The sequence below is a fragment of the Diceros bicornis genome, chromosome 12 (genome assembly GCF_020826845.1).
Source record: "Diceros bicornis minor isolate mBicDic1 chromosome 12, mDicBic1.mat.cur, whole genome shotgun sequence".
Classification (NCBI taxonomy): Eukaryota; Metazoa; Chordata; class Mammalia; order Perissodactyla; family Rhinocerotidae; genus Diceros; species Diceros bicornis.
The window spans coordinates 58,579,171-58,596,809 of record NC_080751.1 but is presented as its reverse complement, the minus strand read 5'-3'; the positions used below and the strand labels follow the sequence as shown (position 1 = coordinate 58,596,809).

Genomic DNA, 17,639 nt, shown 5'->3' with positions numbered 1-17,639 from the left:
TGAACAAAGGAGTCGCCAACTGTTTTCCCTTTAACTTATGTAATAACCTGGGCCACACTGGATGTCCACACGGGTCTAGACATGTGAATGGTCCCTTGGATACCCAGATCGGGGATCTGAGTGTCAGGGGCTTCCAGCAGGCCCGCAACCCAGAGAACATGCTTACTTTACTGTTAGGAGCCGCCCAGCTTGAGTGAGAGCAGAGACAGGGAGGGGCAAAGATGAGAGTCACAAAGAGCCCATGGCCTGCGTGTGGAGTGCAGAGAGAGAGAACTCAGGGCTGAGTCTGGGGATGGGAGCAGGTCAGGGGAGGTCTTCCAGGGGTCTGAGATGAGACCTGGGGAAACAGAGCAATCTAGAAGGGTCAGGAATCACAGTTCCAGAGTTAGGCTCATAAAAGTATGGGCCTCCTGAGACCCAGACACATTCTAGCTAGAATAACCATTAGTCGGATCTCAGGAGAGCTGGGCAGACTGACCCCAGGTCTAGAGGTCAGGTTGGGTGAGGCTGAGGTCATGGGAGAAGGTAGGGGGGTATGTGAGGGATATTGCTGCTCAAATGACTTTAAAGCAGGAGTTCGTGACCCCAGACATGCCTGTCACAATTAAGGAAGATACCATAAGGCTTAATGTGACCCTTGACCTCAGCTACAGTGTGACCCCTGCCTCCAGGCCTCCTCCATTCACAGGCAATGAGGAGCCTGGCACTGACACTCCACAGTCACAGCCTTGGTCCTTCTGCTGAGACCCGCAGGAGAGGAGGGAGGCCCTGGGAGAGTCAGCATGAGATAGGGCAGAGGAAAGCCCAGGAAATGGATCTACAGTCCAGGGACACAGACAATGGGCTTGTGGGCACTCTGGTTGCTGGAGGCAGGTCACAAGGACATGGGCTCAGGGAGGGATCCAGAGTGACAGTGATGGGAATGGGTGACGACCCCTTCCAGGGCCCTTCCGTCAGTGCTCCTGTGCTCTTACTTCCAGAGAAGCAGCTGACGGCCAGCAACTGCCTGGGGGTGCTGGCCATGGCTGAGGCCATGCAGTGCAGCGAGCTCTACCACATGGCCAAGGCCTTCGCGCTGCAGATCTTCCCCGAGGTGGCAGCCCAGGAGGAGATCCTCAGCATCTCTAAGGATGACTTCATTGCCTACATCTCCAATGACAGCCTCAACACCAAGGCCGAGGAGCTAGTGTATGAGACCGTCATCAAGTGGATCAAGAAGGACCCCGCGTCCCGTGCGCAGGTAGGGCCTGCCCCCCACCCCCACTACTCCCGGTGTTGGGGGCACAGTGCAGGGATGGCGTACGGAGCAAGGATGAGGGAAGGTAGAGAAGGCAGGACTGCCTGGTCTGACCAGCAGTTGGAACATATGGGAGCCAGTAGGCCTGGGCACAGGGAGACTGGAACTGCTCCCATGGGCAGCAGAGAGGAGAAGGGAGGGATGAGAGATGAGAAATCAGCCACCAGAGGATTCTCAAGGGCTGGCATTCCACCTAAAGGAGACCTAAGCTGACCCAGAGGCCGCAGGGCCTGGGGGCAGCACCAGGGCCCTGCGGGGAGAAGTGTGTGCCTGAGCCAGGGTGCCCTGGGGCTCAGGTGAGCTCCCACCTGGCAGGAGGCGCCCCACCCATGCTCTGGTTATGCAGAGGGTGGAGAGCACATGAACCAAATGGAAGCCACCCTGGCGATGGGAAACCACTGCATACCCTGCACTGACAGAAGGGAGGACGAGTCCCTCAAGAGGACAGCTGGAGAAATCAGAGCCAGAATCCAGGGCAGAAGGAAAAGAGGGAAGGGTCCCCCGTTGGGGCACCTGAGTCACAAGATACCAAACATGCCCCAGCGGGATCTCCGGGCCAGAAAGCACTGGCTGGAGGCCCCACTCAGAACGGAATTGCCTTGGTTCTAATGTGTGAGGAGCCCCCTGGAGTCAGTGCAGCCGCACAGGTAGCTCTCTTGAGAGCTCAGAGTCCACCCAGGGAGCAGCAAATGGGAGCAGCAGAGTCAGGGAGGCCAGAGCCCAAAACGAGCTGAGGCAGCTGAGTGACGGATGACAAGGTCTACTTTGTGGCACGTGGAGCAAGAAGAGGGGCAAGGGAGGGAGAGATGGGCCAGGTGCTGAGATCGATAGCACTGACAGTGGGTCCAATGGTGGATCCAATGGTGGACGCAGGATGCAGAGATGGCTCTCTGCCCTGACCCAGGCACTGAGCCACCTCTCACTGAGCAGGTGGGGAAGGGGCAAGATTCATTTCCAGAGGAAGGAAGACAATCCACTCCAACTCCCAAATCTATGTCTCCAGCCCAGACCTCTATTTTGATTGTCTACTGGACACCTCCAGCCAGATGTCCCCCAAGTGCCTCTAATTCATAAACCCCAAAATCTATACCTCCTCTTGTGTTCCTTATTTCAGTTCTGCCCGTCACCCAAGACAGAAACCTAGATTCCTCCCACACCTTCCACCTCCATTTGGCTACACGCTGCTGTCACTTCTGCCTCCTTACTCCCTCCTAAGAGGGTCGGCTTCTCTCTCTCCCCACTCAGGCCCCCTAACCTTCCCAGGATTGCTGCAGTCAGCTCCTGAGTGGTTCCCTGTCTTCTGTCTTCCTCTCTCCAAGTTCATTCCCACCCTGCAGCCCAAGTAGTCTTCCTAAAGAGCACATTTGATCGTGTAATTTCTCTGTGTAAAACCCCTCATGAGTTCCCCCATCCACCCTGCAGGAAAAACTGCACAATCCTTGGTGAGCAAGGCATGTGGCCAGTCAGGTGCTGGCCTTCACTGCCTCTCCAGTCTCATTTCTCCCTGTCCACCACACTCCCCACCAACAAAAACTTTCTGCACCCAACAAGAATAAACTCCGTAGAATTCCCCAAATTGCACCTTTCTCTTTCACACTTCGATGTCTCTGCATGTGCTTTGAACGTCCTCCCTCCTCTCCACCTCAGGCCTGGAGAAGTCTGCCATCCTTCCACACCCAGCGCAGTTGGCATCTACTCCAAGAACCTCCTATCCTGCATCCCCCACAACCTCTAACTAGACTCTTCCCTTGGGTCCCACTAGTGCCTTTTATGTAACGGATCTTCCACTCCCCCCACCATTAAACTGGTGCACCTGGAAGTCAGAGACTGGGTCTTACTGGTCTTTGCACCCTCAATAATGAGCTTACTGCGTGGCACAGAGAGGTCACCAGTTATTTGTTGGATGAAACTAGAGGGATAAGCAAGAGTTTGCCAATAGGAGGTGGGATTCAAGTCAGTCCACAAAAAGCCTTCAATGCAGGTGAGAGGGTCCAGGTGCCAGTTTGAGGCAATGGAATGTCACTAAATGGGATTCTTGGCATGGGGGAGACACAGGTTCTGACGGTTGTGACTTGCAAGCTTGATGATCACCATCAGCTTTCCTGGGCCCTCCCACCTGTTCCTGAGTTCCTGCCCCAGGCACACCTCTCCAAGGATCAGGATCCTCATTACAGTCCCCCTGCAGCCTGGTGTGAAGCAGAGGCCCTTGACATGGGTGGAGGCAGGAACAAGGTGACAAATGAAGAGACAAATGGATGGTCCACCCCAGGATCAGCTGCAGCGTGCCAGACCTCCCGCTTCCTTCCTCTCCTCACCTCTAGCTGATGGCGGCTCCCACACCTCTGTCTAGGCTGGCGTGAGCAGAGTGTCTACACTCCCAAGCCAAATACAGACTAGAATTATCCATTTTGCACAGTACGACACCTCTCCTTTCTTCTCAATACGACTCACAAGAGGTGGCGCCATCTGTGTAACTAGGAAGGCTTCGTGTCTCCTTGATCCTGCAGTATGCAGCAGAGCTCCTGGCAGTGGTCCGCCTCCCCTTCATCCACCCCAGCTACCTGCTCAACGTGGTGGACAACGAGGAGCTGATCAAGTCGTCAGAAGCATGTCGGGACCTGGTCAACGAGGCCAAACGCTACCACATGCTGCCTCACGCCCGCCAGGAGATGCAGACGCCCCGAACCCGGCCCCGCCTCTCAGCAGGTATGGAGGGACGACCCCCCAGACGCAGGTGCCGTGGGTTCAGCCCGACTCTGGGTGGTCTCTCAGAGAGGCCCCAGGCTCAGATGCTGGCACTGTCGGGGTGTGTCCCATGGGTGCCCATCTGTGTCCCTGCAGGTGTGGCCGAGGTCATCGTTTTGGTTGGGGGCCGTCAGATGGTGGGGATGACCCAGCGCTCACTGGTGGCTGTCACCTGCTGGAACCCACAGAACAACAAGTGGTACCCCCTGGCCTCACTGCCTTTCTATGACCGAGAGTTCTTCAGCGTAGTGAGTGCTGGGGACAACATCTACCTCTCAGGTGAGGCCCCTCAGGGATGGGTTGGAGATGGGGCATGGACTTCCCAAGGGGGCCTCTCCCCACCCCAGGGCTAAGGAAGGCCAAGGCCCAGAAGAGTCTAGTTTGCAGGTGAAGCCTTCTCCTCCTGACCCTGGGGCTGGTCCTGCATGGCTTGGGCCCTTTCTCACTCCCTGTCTGCTCTCTGGACCTCCCATACTGCCTACAGGTGGGATGGAATCAGGGGTGACGCTGGCCGATGTCTGGTGCTACATGTCCCTGCTCGATAACTGGAACCTCGTCTCCAGAATGACGGTCCCCCGCTGTCGGCATAATAGCCTTGTCTACGATGGGAAGATTTACACCCTCGGGGGACTTGGCGTGGCGGGCAACGTGGACCACGTGGAGAGGTAATGAGGCCACAGTCACGACAAGGGCATCCTCTGATAGTCACCGAAAGCTAAAATCACATCACTCCTCCTCCCCAACACACACCCATTTTAGATCGACTAGAGACTGAACATTCATAAGACGATAGTTCCCGGCTCTTCAAACACAGCAAAAGGGGAGAACTGGGTATGCTGAGGTAGAAGCAGGAAGGATGACAGTGCCCCGTCACTGAGATGGCGCACTCTTGTCCCATTCAAGGCTCAGACAAGCTGGAGGCACAAGACCCAATCCTGGATGGACACAGGATGGGCTGGGCTGGCCTGACTAGGCAGTTAGGGAACTTAACGGGACTGGAGGCACCAGCCCAGAGCCTTGCTGGAATGCAGGGCAAAGCTGGAACCAACGGCCCAAATGTGTGCAGTGCTGGTGACTGTGCCTCCATGTCCCTGCCAAGGGCGGGGGTTACACACTGGGGACCTCCCTTCCTCCCTCCATCCCACGCGTCCCAGGAAATCGGCTCATAACACAGGGAAGGGTCACTGCACACAGGTCTGGCCAACTCGCTAGAATTCTCCAGAAGACAATTTAAGCCAACAGGCCTGAGAACCATGAGTGTAAGCCTGCCCTCTGCTGGAAGTCCCAGGCTGGCTTCCTCACCGAGGCCCTTTAAAACTGGCCGCATGTGGTGTAGGGATCAGGCGTAGGCAGGCGAGGCATAGGCTGGAGGTGGGCGCTTCTCTGGGTGGAAATACTGTCTTCCCTTTGAGCCAAGGAGATGGTTCTTGCACAGAACAGACACAGGAGAAGCTGCACAAAGAGCTCAGGAAGCTTCCTGAGTCAGCAGCAGAATGGGAGAGGCTTCGGTGCAGTCCTGCTTTTGGAGAAACTGGTGCCCCAGACAGTGACACATTAGACTGAGTTGGCCCCAAGTTCCAACCCAAGAGGTCACAGCTAAGATCCCCGGAGCCCTTGTTCCACGTTCTTCCCGCACCCTGGCCCATCACCCTGCCCACATCATCAGCTGTCACAGACAGCACATCTTCCCTTGTGACAGCTTCTTGCCTGTGGAGCCACACGTAGCCCTCAATTTGTATTTTTCCCTTGGTGGCTAATTGGACACTTGACAAATGTTACGGCGGAGATGGTTTCAGAGTGAGACAGGCTCTGGATGTTCACTGTGGGCTTTTAACTCCCCCACATGGAGCCCAGAGGTGGCTCAGTAACAACGTTTAATTGTCATATTGATTTGAAGATAATGGGGAATCCCATGTGATTATGAAGATCTTAATACTGCTGTTGAACCTGGGTCAGCCCTGATGCTGACAGCCTTCAGTGGGACCCACTGCACGGCCATCACACCCCAAGCCATCCGGAAGCACCAGCTTCCAGTCATTTGTCATCCAACAGTAAACACATGAAAAGGGAGACCTTTTCTCTGTAGGAGTAAACTGAGCCAGATCTGTCATCCCGTCTTGCTTTTGTCAGCTATTTTTAATCTCCTAAGATGCTGATTACTCATTTTGCAAACTTACACTTGTTGATAAAGACGGGAATTTGTTCAAGGATCAAATGCACCAAGATGGGGACAAGCTCTGCTCCCCTTGGGCCCGGAAGCAGTTCTCCAAGGCCCAGGAGCAGCCTGTACTGGCCTTCCCTGAGAATCCCAATAGATGGAGAACAGGGTGCCCCCACCCCTTCCTCGGCCCTCTGGGATCTGTCAGCTGTCCTTGTAGGGAAAGGACACAGACTTGAAGACCCCTGGGTGGTGTACATGCAAGTTGGGTGGAAGGTACAGGAGGAAAGGATGCCCACTGCTTCCCAAGGAACATAGCTGGAGCCCCTTTGGGCAAGTCAATTTCTGTGCCACATGGTGGCAATGATGAGAATTCAGGGTGACAGGAAAGTCAAGGTAATGGGGACAGACACGAGGGTGCTTTGTTCCCCAGGAAGCACTAATGGTACAAATTGCTCTTATATTGATAATGAATGAGATATATGTACGTTATAATTATATTACATTACTGTATTACAGGAATAGAGCAAGATTATATAATTATAGATTAAAACAACAGTGCAATAGACAAACCTGTATTATATCATTATATAAATAACTGGGTCTAATACTTTATGGCAATATATTGCAGTGGCTGTGGTTACTGGATAAATGATAGTGGAGCGCCTCACTCCGTGGGGTCATTTGCATCTCATTAGCATATCCTTCCCAAGCAGGAAGCTGACAGATTGAGCTGACTGAGGGCTTGTGGCTTGGCAATCAGCCACCTGGAATAACAAGCTCTCGGGAAATTCACATTTGGTGGAATGTGCCATTATATCGAAAGCCTGAAGATTAACAGCCACATAATCTTCCACTGTCTCCCAGCTCCTTCTGCAGGAGCTCTTTGGATCTCTGCCATATTGGCTTAAAAAACAGATATCTGAACTTCTGACACTGTCCAAAAAGACACTAACTCCATCGCCTATTAGCCACATATCATTCGTCTGGGGCTTAATTGACTCAGCCCCTGCTGCTCTTTAAAGTACTTCGGCCTCTTCTCAGATCCCAAGTCTTCGCAAGCACAGAGCTGGATGTCTCACAGCCGTCTCGTCATCCCCGTCTTGGAGCCAGGGGCACGCCAGCTAAAAGGGGCCATCGTCCTGGGTCACTGAACTGTGACCTTTATGGCTTGTGCCCCAAGCAGGGTCACAGGGAAAAGTGGGCCCAGTGTGCTTCCCAGGAAAGGTGTGGTGGTGCAGCAAGCCCACAACAGAGGCCCCACCTTGGTCCAGAACACATGACAGAGGGGTGAACAATGTGGTGAGCGGTAGATGGGCCACCGCATGGAAGCTCCAGAGTGAGTGCCTGTGAGGGCAGCCCTCTAAGGACAATTGACAGAGATGCTGAACACTGAGATCCAAGCTGACCTAGGAAGAAAGACCACAAAGATCCCAGTTCCTCAGCCAGTCTACTTAATCCCAATTCTACTCTTGCGTCAGCTGCTTCCTGTTCTCGCTTTCTTCCCTGTCTCATCTGGAACTCATGTTCCGTCACTTCTGCATCCTCTTGCTTTGCCACTTTGTCCCACACTACATGTGCAGCAGACCAGTTTAATCCTGTTCAGTCCAACTCTCTACCTTTTCCACGCCTACCCCCATGGGCTGAATGCTGGTAGAGAAAATCCCACCATCTCGTGGATTGGCCCCACTACAGACTGACTCCTCCAACCTCCACTTGGTCCTTAACGCTGCAGGGCATCTTTCTATTTCCCTTCTCAGCAATTTCTCCCAGTCTCAAAAGAACGTGTTTCTCATCTTCACCTCTCTCCTCAAGGCTCTCACCCCATAAACGCTAATACTTTAGCCAATTCTGACTCCTGCTTCACAGAGAAAATGGAGCCATCAATCAAGAACCCTCTCATCTTCCTGCCGTCACTCCTGCATATGTACATACACTCATGCCATCCTTGCCTTCCTCTCTCATGGCCAAATGGACACTGCTTCCCTCCCCACTCTGGATCCAATTTGCATCCACCTACCAGGAGCCTCCCGTCATCAGGTCTCCCCTCTCTTTCATATATATTTAATCTCTCCTTACGCGGTTGGGCTCCTTCCTATGGGCGTGTAAACACAATTAAACCTTTCCCCCTAAAATTAGAACAAAACCCGTGGTGTGCTGGAGCTGGTTCATACTGGCTCATGAGAGCCTCTTGTTAAATTTTCAGGAACTCTGCAAGCCAGTTGTTAGCTACAGGTATTATTAAAAATTAAATCATATAAACTTAGAATTAAATTATACTAAAGACAAAGGTAATCCATACTCAAAAGTTATCGTTCCCTAATTTTTTACTATCTGTTACTGCTGTCTATGCTCTGGAGGTGATACACGTCTACTGATCTCGGTATGGTGGAGATTCTGTATAACGGAGTGCTGCTGCACATCTCTTCCCAACTCCGCATTCAGTCATGTCCCGTGGGTGGCTTGAAATCAGCCATGGTGAGACAACTTACATCACAGAAATCAGAAAATGCTACTTACCAGGACGTTTTCCCCCGGAGAGCTGGTTTTTAAACACTTGTCAGCATACCACAGAAAAAAACCCTCTCTTAGCTCCATAGTCCTTTCTAGGTCCCACCTTTTCTGCCTCTCTTCCCAGCTAAGTTTTGTTCAAGAGAAGTCTCCACCAGCCATCTCCACTGCCTCGCTTCCCATTCGCTCCCTGACACACGAGTAGCTCCACCTCTCCCATTCCATGGACAGTGCCCTTGACGAGACCACCAGTGACCTGTCTGAGACTGCTTGGCCTCTCGTCTCATCCTCCACGCTTGGAGCTTTGCCTTCAGGAACACTGTCGCTCCTCTCAGGACTCCTCTCAGCTCCCCTCTTAAAGACCAGCATTTCCCCAGAGTGTATCCTCAGCCTTATCCTGGCCCATACACTCTCCCTTGTGAACCCCTCCCCTTCAGTTTCCATCTAGGTGCCCATGATCCCAAAGCTGAAGATTGAATCCAGACCCATACATCCAGCTGCCTGCTGCATATCCCCAATTGTTACCCACAGATACTTTAAACGCCCCATGAATGAAACTGAAATCATCATTCTCCCCCAGATTCCCCAAACCTCAATTCCCTGTCCCATGAGTAGTGCCCCCTCCGTCCAGTTTCCCAAGCCAGAGACCCTGAGTCATCCTAGGCAACTCTATCTCTCTTAACTACAACTTCAGTTAATGACTGAACTCCGTTGGTTGACCTCTCCTTCTGTTCCCACTTCCTCATACTCTGGTCCTTGGTCCAAGCCACTATTTCCCCAGTTTCCAGCCCAGAGCCTGGGTATACGGGAGATGTGCAGTGCAGGACTGCTGAATGAAAGGGTAGGGTTGAGCTGGATGGAGAGGCCCCAGAAGCTGGGGAGCTCTGTGTGAGCAAAGAAGTGGAGACAAGAATCTGCACAGAGGTTGTGACAGGCAGAGAGCCCCACTAAGGTTCAGGAGGAAGGCTGAGAGAGCTACTTTGGGCCAGATCCTAGGTGGCCTTGAGTGACTCATCCCAAGTCCCCCGGCTGTATGATCTCTGGCTGCCAAGGGCAGGAACAGATGATGGTGCTCCCCCAACGTCTGCTGCCTTGGTTGAGGCCCCTGCCCTGCACGAGGCCCATCTTGGACCCTGGTCTCTTTTTCTCCCATCTCAACAGGTACGACACCATCACCAACCAGTGGGAGGCAGTGGCCCCTCTGCCCAAGGCAGTGCACTCCGCAGCAGCCACGGTGTGTGGGGGCAAGATCTATGTGTTTGGGGGCGTGAATGAGGCTGGCCGAGCCGCGGGCGTCCTCCAGTCTTACGTTCCACAGACCAACACCTGGAGCTTCATCGAGTCGCCGATGATTGGTGAGAACCAGCTGTCTCCTCAGCCCGGGGCCAGTGCAGCATCCTCTCCTCATTGTTTTATTCCATCTCAAGATCCTAAGCCTAGAGGGCCGGCTAAGCCCAATGGTTCTGCAGACTCAAGGTTGGGGGGCAGGAGGGGGAGGCGAACCCCCAGCGCAGGTACAGCTGCAGATCCCACTCCTGGACAAAGGGCAAGCTAGTCTGTGCTCCAGGTGCCTCCTGGCCCCAAGACCTGTCCTCAGGCTAACCAGTGACGTTGGAGGTCTTTCCCCTCCCTTCCTCTCGAGGGCCTACTGGGAATTTCAAGAGGGGAGGGAAGGCCAAGAAGAGATGCTCTGACCGGCCTGCCCTGCTCTCCCCACAGACAACAAGTACGCTCCCGCCGTCACCCTCAACGGCTTTGTTTTCATCCTGGGCGGCGCTTATGCCAGAGCCACTACCATCTACGACCCTGAAAAAGGGAACATCAAGGCGGGCCCGAACATGAATCACTCTCGCCAGTTCTGCAGGTGAGGGGGCCATGGTACTTCGGGGGGGAAGGACAACAGGAGGGGTTTGAGCACAGTGATTGGCCCCCATTCAATGACCAAAGCAACCTCAAGGCCCAGAGCAGCGTGCGCCCCCCATGCAGGTATGCGTGTTAGTGCCAGGGCAAAATGGAAAGTGCCCAAGGGCGGCCCCTAACCCAGAAGCCCAGCCCTGCAGCTGGGGCTGACCCATCTCAAAGCCAGAAATGAAGGGTTTCCTAGAGGCATCACCCTCAGGTCCTTTGAGGCCACACCTTCTCTCAGCAAGAGGTGAGGGTAGTGCTGTGAGGTCGCCTGTCCCCCAGGACCGCCTGCTCCATCACAGACGGGAGACAGCGCCAGGCCAGTGCTGTGTGCCTTCCTACATGGGACAAGTGGCTTCTTGGGGAATGCTCTGACGGCCCTTAGGAGCTGGACCCAGCCAGCGGCACCGGCACAGCTGCCCTGGAGTCTCCAAGCTGACTGGGCAAAGACACATGGACCAGCCCTCACAGGACAGAGAGGCGGTGGTCAGAGTGTGGCTTGGTTCCAGTCTGCGGGGCCCTGTGGCCCAGAAAAATTAACTGTTCTGGGCAGTGAGGCACAGACCCTGCTCTTCTAGCCCCATCCTTTCCTGGACTAAGAGGAACAAGGAATAAAAAGGAGCCCCAGAACCCCATTTTCAGCATTTCCTGTCCATGCAGAGGTAATCACGGAATCCTCAGTATGTGAACAGCGTGAAGCACTTATTGAGTGCCCACTGTTTGTGTGGCAAAGCTAGAAAAGCTGTAACCTACTACTAACATGTCATGTGACCTTGGGCAAATAACTTCCCCTCTCTGGGGAAGTTCTTTCTGTGAAACAGGCAGTTGGACTAGAAACTAAGTTCCTGTTGGCAAGAAGATTCCACACTTCTCGAGCTTTACTTTCATGTCACACACTCTAAATGGTGGCAGTGTGCAGGGCAAATCTGACTACTGTCCACTGATAGAGATGACAACTGGAGTTTGAACACTGCTGTGGGGAGGACTCCCCCGGCTCACCTGAGACTAAAAGTGGGTGTGGAAAGACTTCTGCCTGAGGGGAGATTTAAGCTGGGTCTTGTGAGAAAAGCAGAGAAAAGATAGGCCACAAAGGGAGAAATATGAGGGGCCCAGATGGCTATAAGAGAGTAGGCTGGAAGCTTCAGTGTCTGGTAAAAAGTCTAGACTGACATGTTCTGCTTGAGGTTCAGAATTTCAGAAATGGTGGAGCCTCTGAAAGGGTATCTGTTCAACTTCAGGAGATAGCCGAGAAGAAATGGCCATTAGCGGAAATGAGGGGGGAATCAGGACTAGACACGTGGCTCTAGCGTCTGTGTGATGGGGTAGCTGAAGTGCGGTGAGGGAGTGAGTGCAGACGGGAGCAGGATGCGAGCTCTCAGGACAGGAAGAGCTCACTGAGACCACAGGACCAAGCAGTGAGTGTAGCACGGGGAAGGCATCCCAGGGCCGCTGTGGTAGCCCTGCAGAGAGCACGCCGGGCCCTTGCAGTCATGGGCAGGCAGTAGCACCAGGTCACATGTGTTAAGGAATCACAGCAGGAAGCTCCAACTCAAAACATCTTGGTAAGGGTGAAATGCCCAGTCAAGTGGCCGCTGCCAGTTATGACTCAGCTCCTTCTCATCCTGTCTGCTGTAATTCTAGTGAGTCGTTTTCCCAACTTGATCTGAGCTGTAGGAAGGCTCTGGTGTTGGTGTTGGTGGCCAATTCCAGAAAGATGCTCAGTAGAGACTCTGAACTGAGCCAAGCACCTGTACACAGAGGCTGCTCATCTCCCAGGCATCTTCAGTCATTCCGGCAGGTCCTGAGACGCCCGGTGTACGTAAGTAAGTGCCACCTGCAGCCTGGAGAGTAGTATAGCATGGCATCCTGACTGGCCCTGGAGGAAAGGCGTTTTTCTTATACCAACTTGGACCAGAGGGCAAAGAAGAGCAGTGAGATCCCACATGACTTTTGCAAAAGGGGAGAGGCAGCCTGCAACAAGACAGGGTATTGAGACTCTACCCCAGGTCCGAGGCAGAAGTTAAAGGGCTAATTCTCTTGCCGCTTTTCCTGACAGTGCTGTGGTGCTCGATGGCAAGATCTACGCAACCGGAGGCATTGTCAGCAGTGAGGGGCCTGCCCTGGGCAACATGGAAGCCTATGAGCCCGCAACCAACACGTGGACCCTCCTACCCCACATGCCCTGCCCTGTGTTCAGACACGGCTGTGTCGTGATAAAGAAATATATTCAAAGCGGCTGACATCAGCGGGAAGCCCACGACAAGACTGTGGACAAGTCTGGTGAGGCAAACGCTACTCACAGTGATCGATTTTCAGCAACACCAATAAGAGGCCGGCAAACACAATCAAGGAACTCACTGCGCTAAACATTTGGAATACTCTCTACAGTGAATGTAGAAATCATCCTCGCCTTTGGGGGAATCAGGGGCAAGCGCTCCGAGCCGCAGGAACCACGACCACCCGGGTGAGCCGGGTCTTGGGCTCCTGCTCTTGCTCTGAACGGAGGCGCTCACTCTGCCCGGTGCAATAGAGTTTCGCATATTTTTCAACTGGGAAAGAGAAGCTGTTTTTTCCTTCCTGCAGAGCAAGCTTGATCCCTAAACACCATAGATCAGTTATCCTCTGACAATATTAGGCATCAGGCTCTCTTGGAATAAGATCAAAGTGTCCTTATCACTTTGATTCCTACTTTTGTTTTTAACCAGTCTACACTTTCAGTGGCCAAGAGAAAACAAGGGACAGTACTGTGCGGCACGAGGCCTAGGAGGCTGCTGGTCCCCTCGGGGCCGAAGAGAAATCCAGCCACCCGTGCAGAGCCAGATGTGGCCGGAGCGGTGCTGCAGGGGCAGGGGAGCACAGCTGGGAGCGCCGTCCGTCCTTCACAGGCTTTGCTACCAGGTCTTTGCTGGAGAAGGACAAGGTGATTGTGCTAGCTTTCTCTTATCCAATATGAATTATTTAGATTTCCAAGGCATTTTCTTGATAAACAAAAGGCTATTTTTAAAAACTGAGAGGAGGAGGCCACGAGAGGGGTAATGCAGGAATTCCCAAAGCTCTTGGTTGGTAGTGCCAGAGTGGGGCATTTGCTCTAATTTTTCTATGTGCAGAATAGAGGATCTCTCCTGGCGGGGTAAATGCCCCCGTTTTATTTTTAGAAAAAGTCACTCCCAGACGGCCCCATAAAAGCTGTGCCTCGTGGAGGCATTGTCACCGAAATGCTGTTCTAGAAGGAAACCAGTTCTGGCTTGTGACACCAGTCCAGCTCCCTCCATGAGGTAAAGCTGAGGACCCAGGCCGGGTGGGGAGGGAAGGAGGGAGGGAGGGAGAATAAATGTCTACAAAGCACAGGAGACTATTTTTGATATTTATAGCTATATATTCAGGCACCTGCCACAAGAGCTCTCAGGATGGGGACAGCCTTCGTAGATTAGCCATGACAGCCAAGGCCTGAGGGGCACGAGCAGAATCGCTCTTCTTGTAGCATATTAACCTGAGAAAGGGAAGCCAGGAGCGAGGTCACGTCGTGGCCCAAAAGAGCAAGGCCTTCCTGCTAGTCCTCAGACCCTCAGACCTCACGCGGTGATCAGTTTCCATTCCAGGGCAAGAAGAATGCCGCCGCCACTGCGCTGTTTAGTTGAAGTTGGTACCAAATACACATTTACCATTTTTATATCCGGGAAGTCAACTTGCCGCCATTTCATGAGAAAAACCATTTATAAGGAGAAAAAGACAGGACCCGCTTTCCATCTTTCAGTATTTGATGACACAAAATTCCAACTCTCATGTCAGGCATCAACTTCTAGCACTACAAGTGTGGCTCCCACTTGGACAAGATACCGAGCTTCGTTATGCAGTTTTTAATATTATTTATTCTTTTAAAAAGTAATAAGCACAAAACTACATACATTGTATGTCATTTAAAGTATTTATGTCAAACAGGGTGCAAGTGTGAACCCAAGGACTGGAGCACAAATTTCTAACTGCCCGGGGCAGGGCTGGTGTTAGCGTTGGTGTGCGTCTGCCTCCAAAGGAGGTGTTAGTGATCAGCAAGACTCAACCCAGATGACGTTGAAATTCCGTTCCTCTCCTCATCTGTCACACTGGAGCAAAACTGGCTATTTCTGTGAATGATAGAAAACAGGGTTCTCTGTAATGGTATTGTACATAGTATATGTTTATTGTTAAGTTCTTGTTATATTATAATAAATATATTTATAGATCTAGACTCGGAAGCCAATGGAATGTCTTTGTGTGCCACCAATGCCCTCCTTGCCACAGCGATGAGAAAGCCCATGTAAGCCTGCTCTTCCTCCCACACATCAGCTGACTGGGCTCTATTGTAGACTTGAATGCAGATCTCGATGACTAGAAAGGGTAGGCCTCCTTAGCAAGGGAGGTATACAGCTGAAAAGGAAACCACGAATAAAGGGCAATTAAAGGTCAAAGTTGAAAGGGACTTGCAAACTTGGAATTGACTCTGAGGATCTTCCTTCATTCATAAGTGCTCTTCTGCTTACATTTGTGCAACTGACAGCTTCAGAGTTAGCTTCCCACTGGTCTAACTCCTGTGCCTAGGACCCCTTTTTAGGGACTGTGCCAAAGCCACATGGCAACTGCAATTTATCAGCTTGAGAAGAGAACCACACAGGAGGATAACAGGGTGTGATTTCTATCCTAAAACCCAGGCAGGGTGGCTTCCTGTCTTCTTCAGTCACACCTGAGGCTGTTCTCCAACCCGTCATATAGACCAACTGCTCTGCTAAGAATACACGCGCAAGGCTGCCCAGGGTGAAAATGTAGAACACCAGATAGGATCGCCCACTCTCTGGCAGGGAAAGAAGTTTAGATTTAACAGATTAAAAGGAGAAGGTAGATTTAGCAGCATGTCATCCATGTGAAGAGCCTCACAACCCTTAATCCCCAAATCTCCCCAATACCCAGTGTCTCCTTGCAAGAAAAAAATCTGAATAAGGTGGGTCGGGGTAGGTGGAAGGGGGACCTCTTCAGAGAACTCGGCTGAGGCCTTATGATGAGCAGCCCACACACTTGCCAAATAAATATCTGCAATGATATCTCCAGAAATACCAGTCCTAGAGGAAAGGATGGAGACTGTCTAGAAGATTGCAATCATGAAGAGCTGAAGTCATAAACTGTTATAAAAACCAAGCAATATGTTGTTCGCTCCTTCCTTGTCAGAGAAACATGTTCTCTGGGTCTAAGAAGAGTCTTGTGTACTTTAGACTTAACTCTGGGGTAGCAAACAAATTACATTTTACCATAAAAGACATGTGCACCCACTATTTTAGGAACCCATGTAACCACTGGGGGAGTCTCTCTTTTTACCATCAGACCTGGCATGGATGGTGAGAAAGTTCACTGTGACAGCCACAAACAGGAGATGGATCATAGTGTGTGTGTGCGTGCGTGCGTGCATGTGTATGTGTGTAGTAATTTAAAAAAAAAGAAACCTCACAGCCAAAATAAAAAGAAAACAGGAAACTATTTGCAGTACATATGACAAAGAATTAATATCTTTATTAAAGAGCCCATGTAATTCAATAAGAAAATGTTAACTAATTCCAACTGTTAAATATGTCATAAACAGACCCTACAAAAAGGAAACATTGCTAGTAAACATACAACCAAATATTCAACATTGATAGTTATTAAATAATGAAACTTAAAATAATGAGGTAGCATCTTTTGCCTGCTAAATTAGCTTCCCAAACCTAAACATATAGGGGAAGGGGGGACATCAAGTGCTGATGACAAGCAGTGAAATTCTTGGGTGGTGCCAAGGGCTTTGTAAACTGAAATGGCTTTTAGAAAGCAATGTGGCAGGTGCCAAGTATCAAGAGCCTAAAGGGCGCCTGACCCAGTAAAGCCACTTCCAGGCATCCATCAGGAAATAATACACACTATGGAAAAAGTCATATAACAACTAGTTCCCATTTATTGACACTAACTATATGCCAGACACCATGCTAAGTACTTAAAGCATCGAATCCTCACAATTCTACGAGAAAGGTACTAAAGACGTGCAGTGATATAGAAAACATTATAAGAGGGAAAAAAAGCAAGATTCATATTTGTATATGATTGTTGTTATGTAAGATACATATCTAATGATACATAAGCTATACATATAAAGATATGTAAAATATATAGATAAAAATGACCAGATGTGCAGTCATAAAGCTACTATTAATTGTACTGATGGAATTGTGGAAAATTTTCCTGCTCTCTTCTCCAAAATGTATATATATAAAGTGATGACATTACTTTTATAATAAAGAGATATTTTTTTTTTTAAATGGGGAATGAGGGACAGAAAGTAATCTTTCCCCTCTATTTTAGTCTGAGAAATTCTCAAAATCATTTCCTATTTTGGGCGCCATAAGCGATGGAGAAGTTAGAAAGGGTTCAGAATAAAATCACACATAATTACAAATAAGAAAACAGGTTGCCAGTAATAATCAAGATTGTTTTTTTTAAAACCCAAAGGCTAGGGGTGAATGGATTATATCTTTCAGTGCATGAAGAGTTTCATGAAACAAATAAACTTCAACACTTCACTGTGTTCTTGGAAGGCAAGCAAGATGAAAAGGACAATAAGGAAGGAAAAATTCTAGTTCAACATAAGGCTACACGTGTTTGTTAGTGCTAAAACTCTGGAGTGGGTAACTAAGATCCATGTGAAGGTTTTCTCTAATTAAACCTCAATAATATATTTATATAACATAATTGCATACATTATCTCATTTTATCCCCTCAACTACTCTAAAAGGCATAGGGCATCATCCTCACTCTTTAAAGAAAACAATCTTAGAAAAGTGACTTGTGCGGTGGTAGCTATGCTGTGCCCCAGATGTTCTCCACACATTATCGCATTGGACCTCATAACAAGCCTGCAGAGGACGGTCACCCCTGAGCACAGGCGAGACCACAGTTTCCAGACATGAAGCAGAGACAGTCTAAGGCACATCAGCATTCAAACCCAGCCCCGTGAGACTCCAGAGAGCC

General features: G+C 50.8%; 1 protein-coding gene across 1 annotated transcript in view; it reads left to right on the top strand.

Annotated features, from left to right (window-relative positions):
• Window positions 1-13,912, top strand: part of KLHL29 (kelch like family member 29) — a 306,684-nt gene extending 292,772 nt beyond the window's left edge. Inside the window, exons 8-14 of the mRNA XM_058551720.1 lie at window positions 981-1,240; window positions 3,805-4,003; window positions 4,139-4,321; window positions 4,527-4,707; window positions 9,873-10,066; window positions 10,431-10,575; window positions 12,673-13,912. Coding sequence (XP_058407703.1) covers window positions 981-1,240; window positions 3,805-4,003; window positions 4,139-4,321; window positions 4,527-4,707; window positions 9,873-10,066; window positions 10,431-10,575; window positions 12,673-12,856 — 1,346 coding nt within the window. The 3' untranslated portion in view covers window positions 12,857-13,912. The remainder of the gene's footprint in view (window positions 1-980; window positions 1,241-3,804; window positions 4,004-4,138; window positions 4,322-4,526; window positions 4,708-9,872; window positions 10,067-10,430; window positions 10,576-12,672) is intronic.
• The last annotated feature ends 3,727 nt before the right edge of the window (window positions 13,913-17,639 follow it).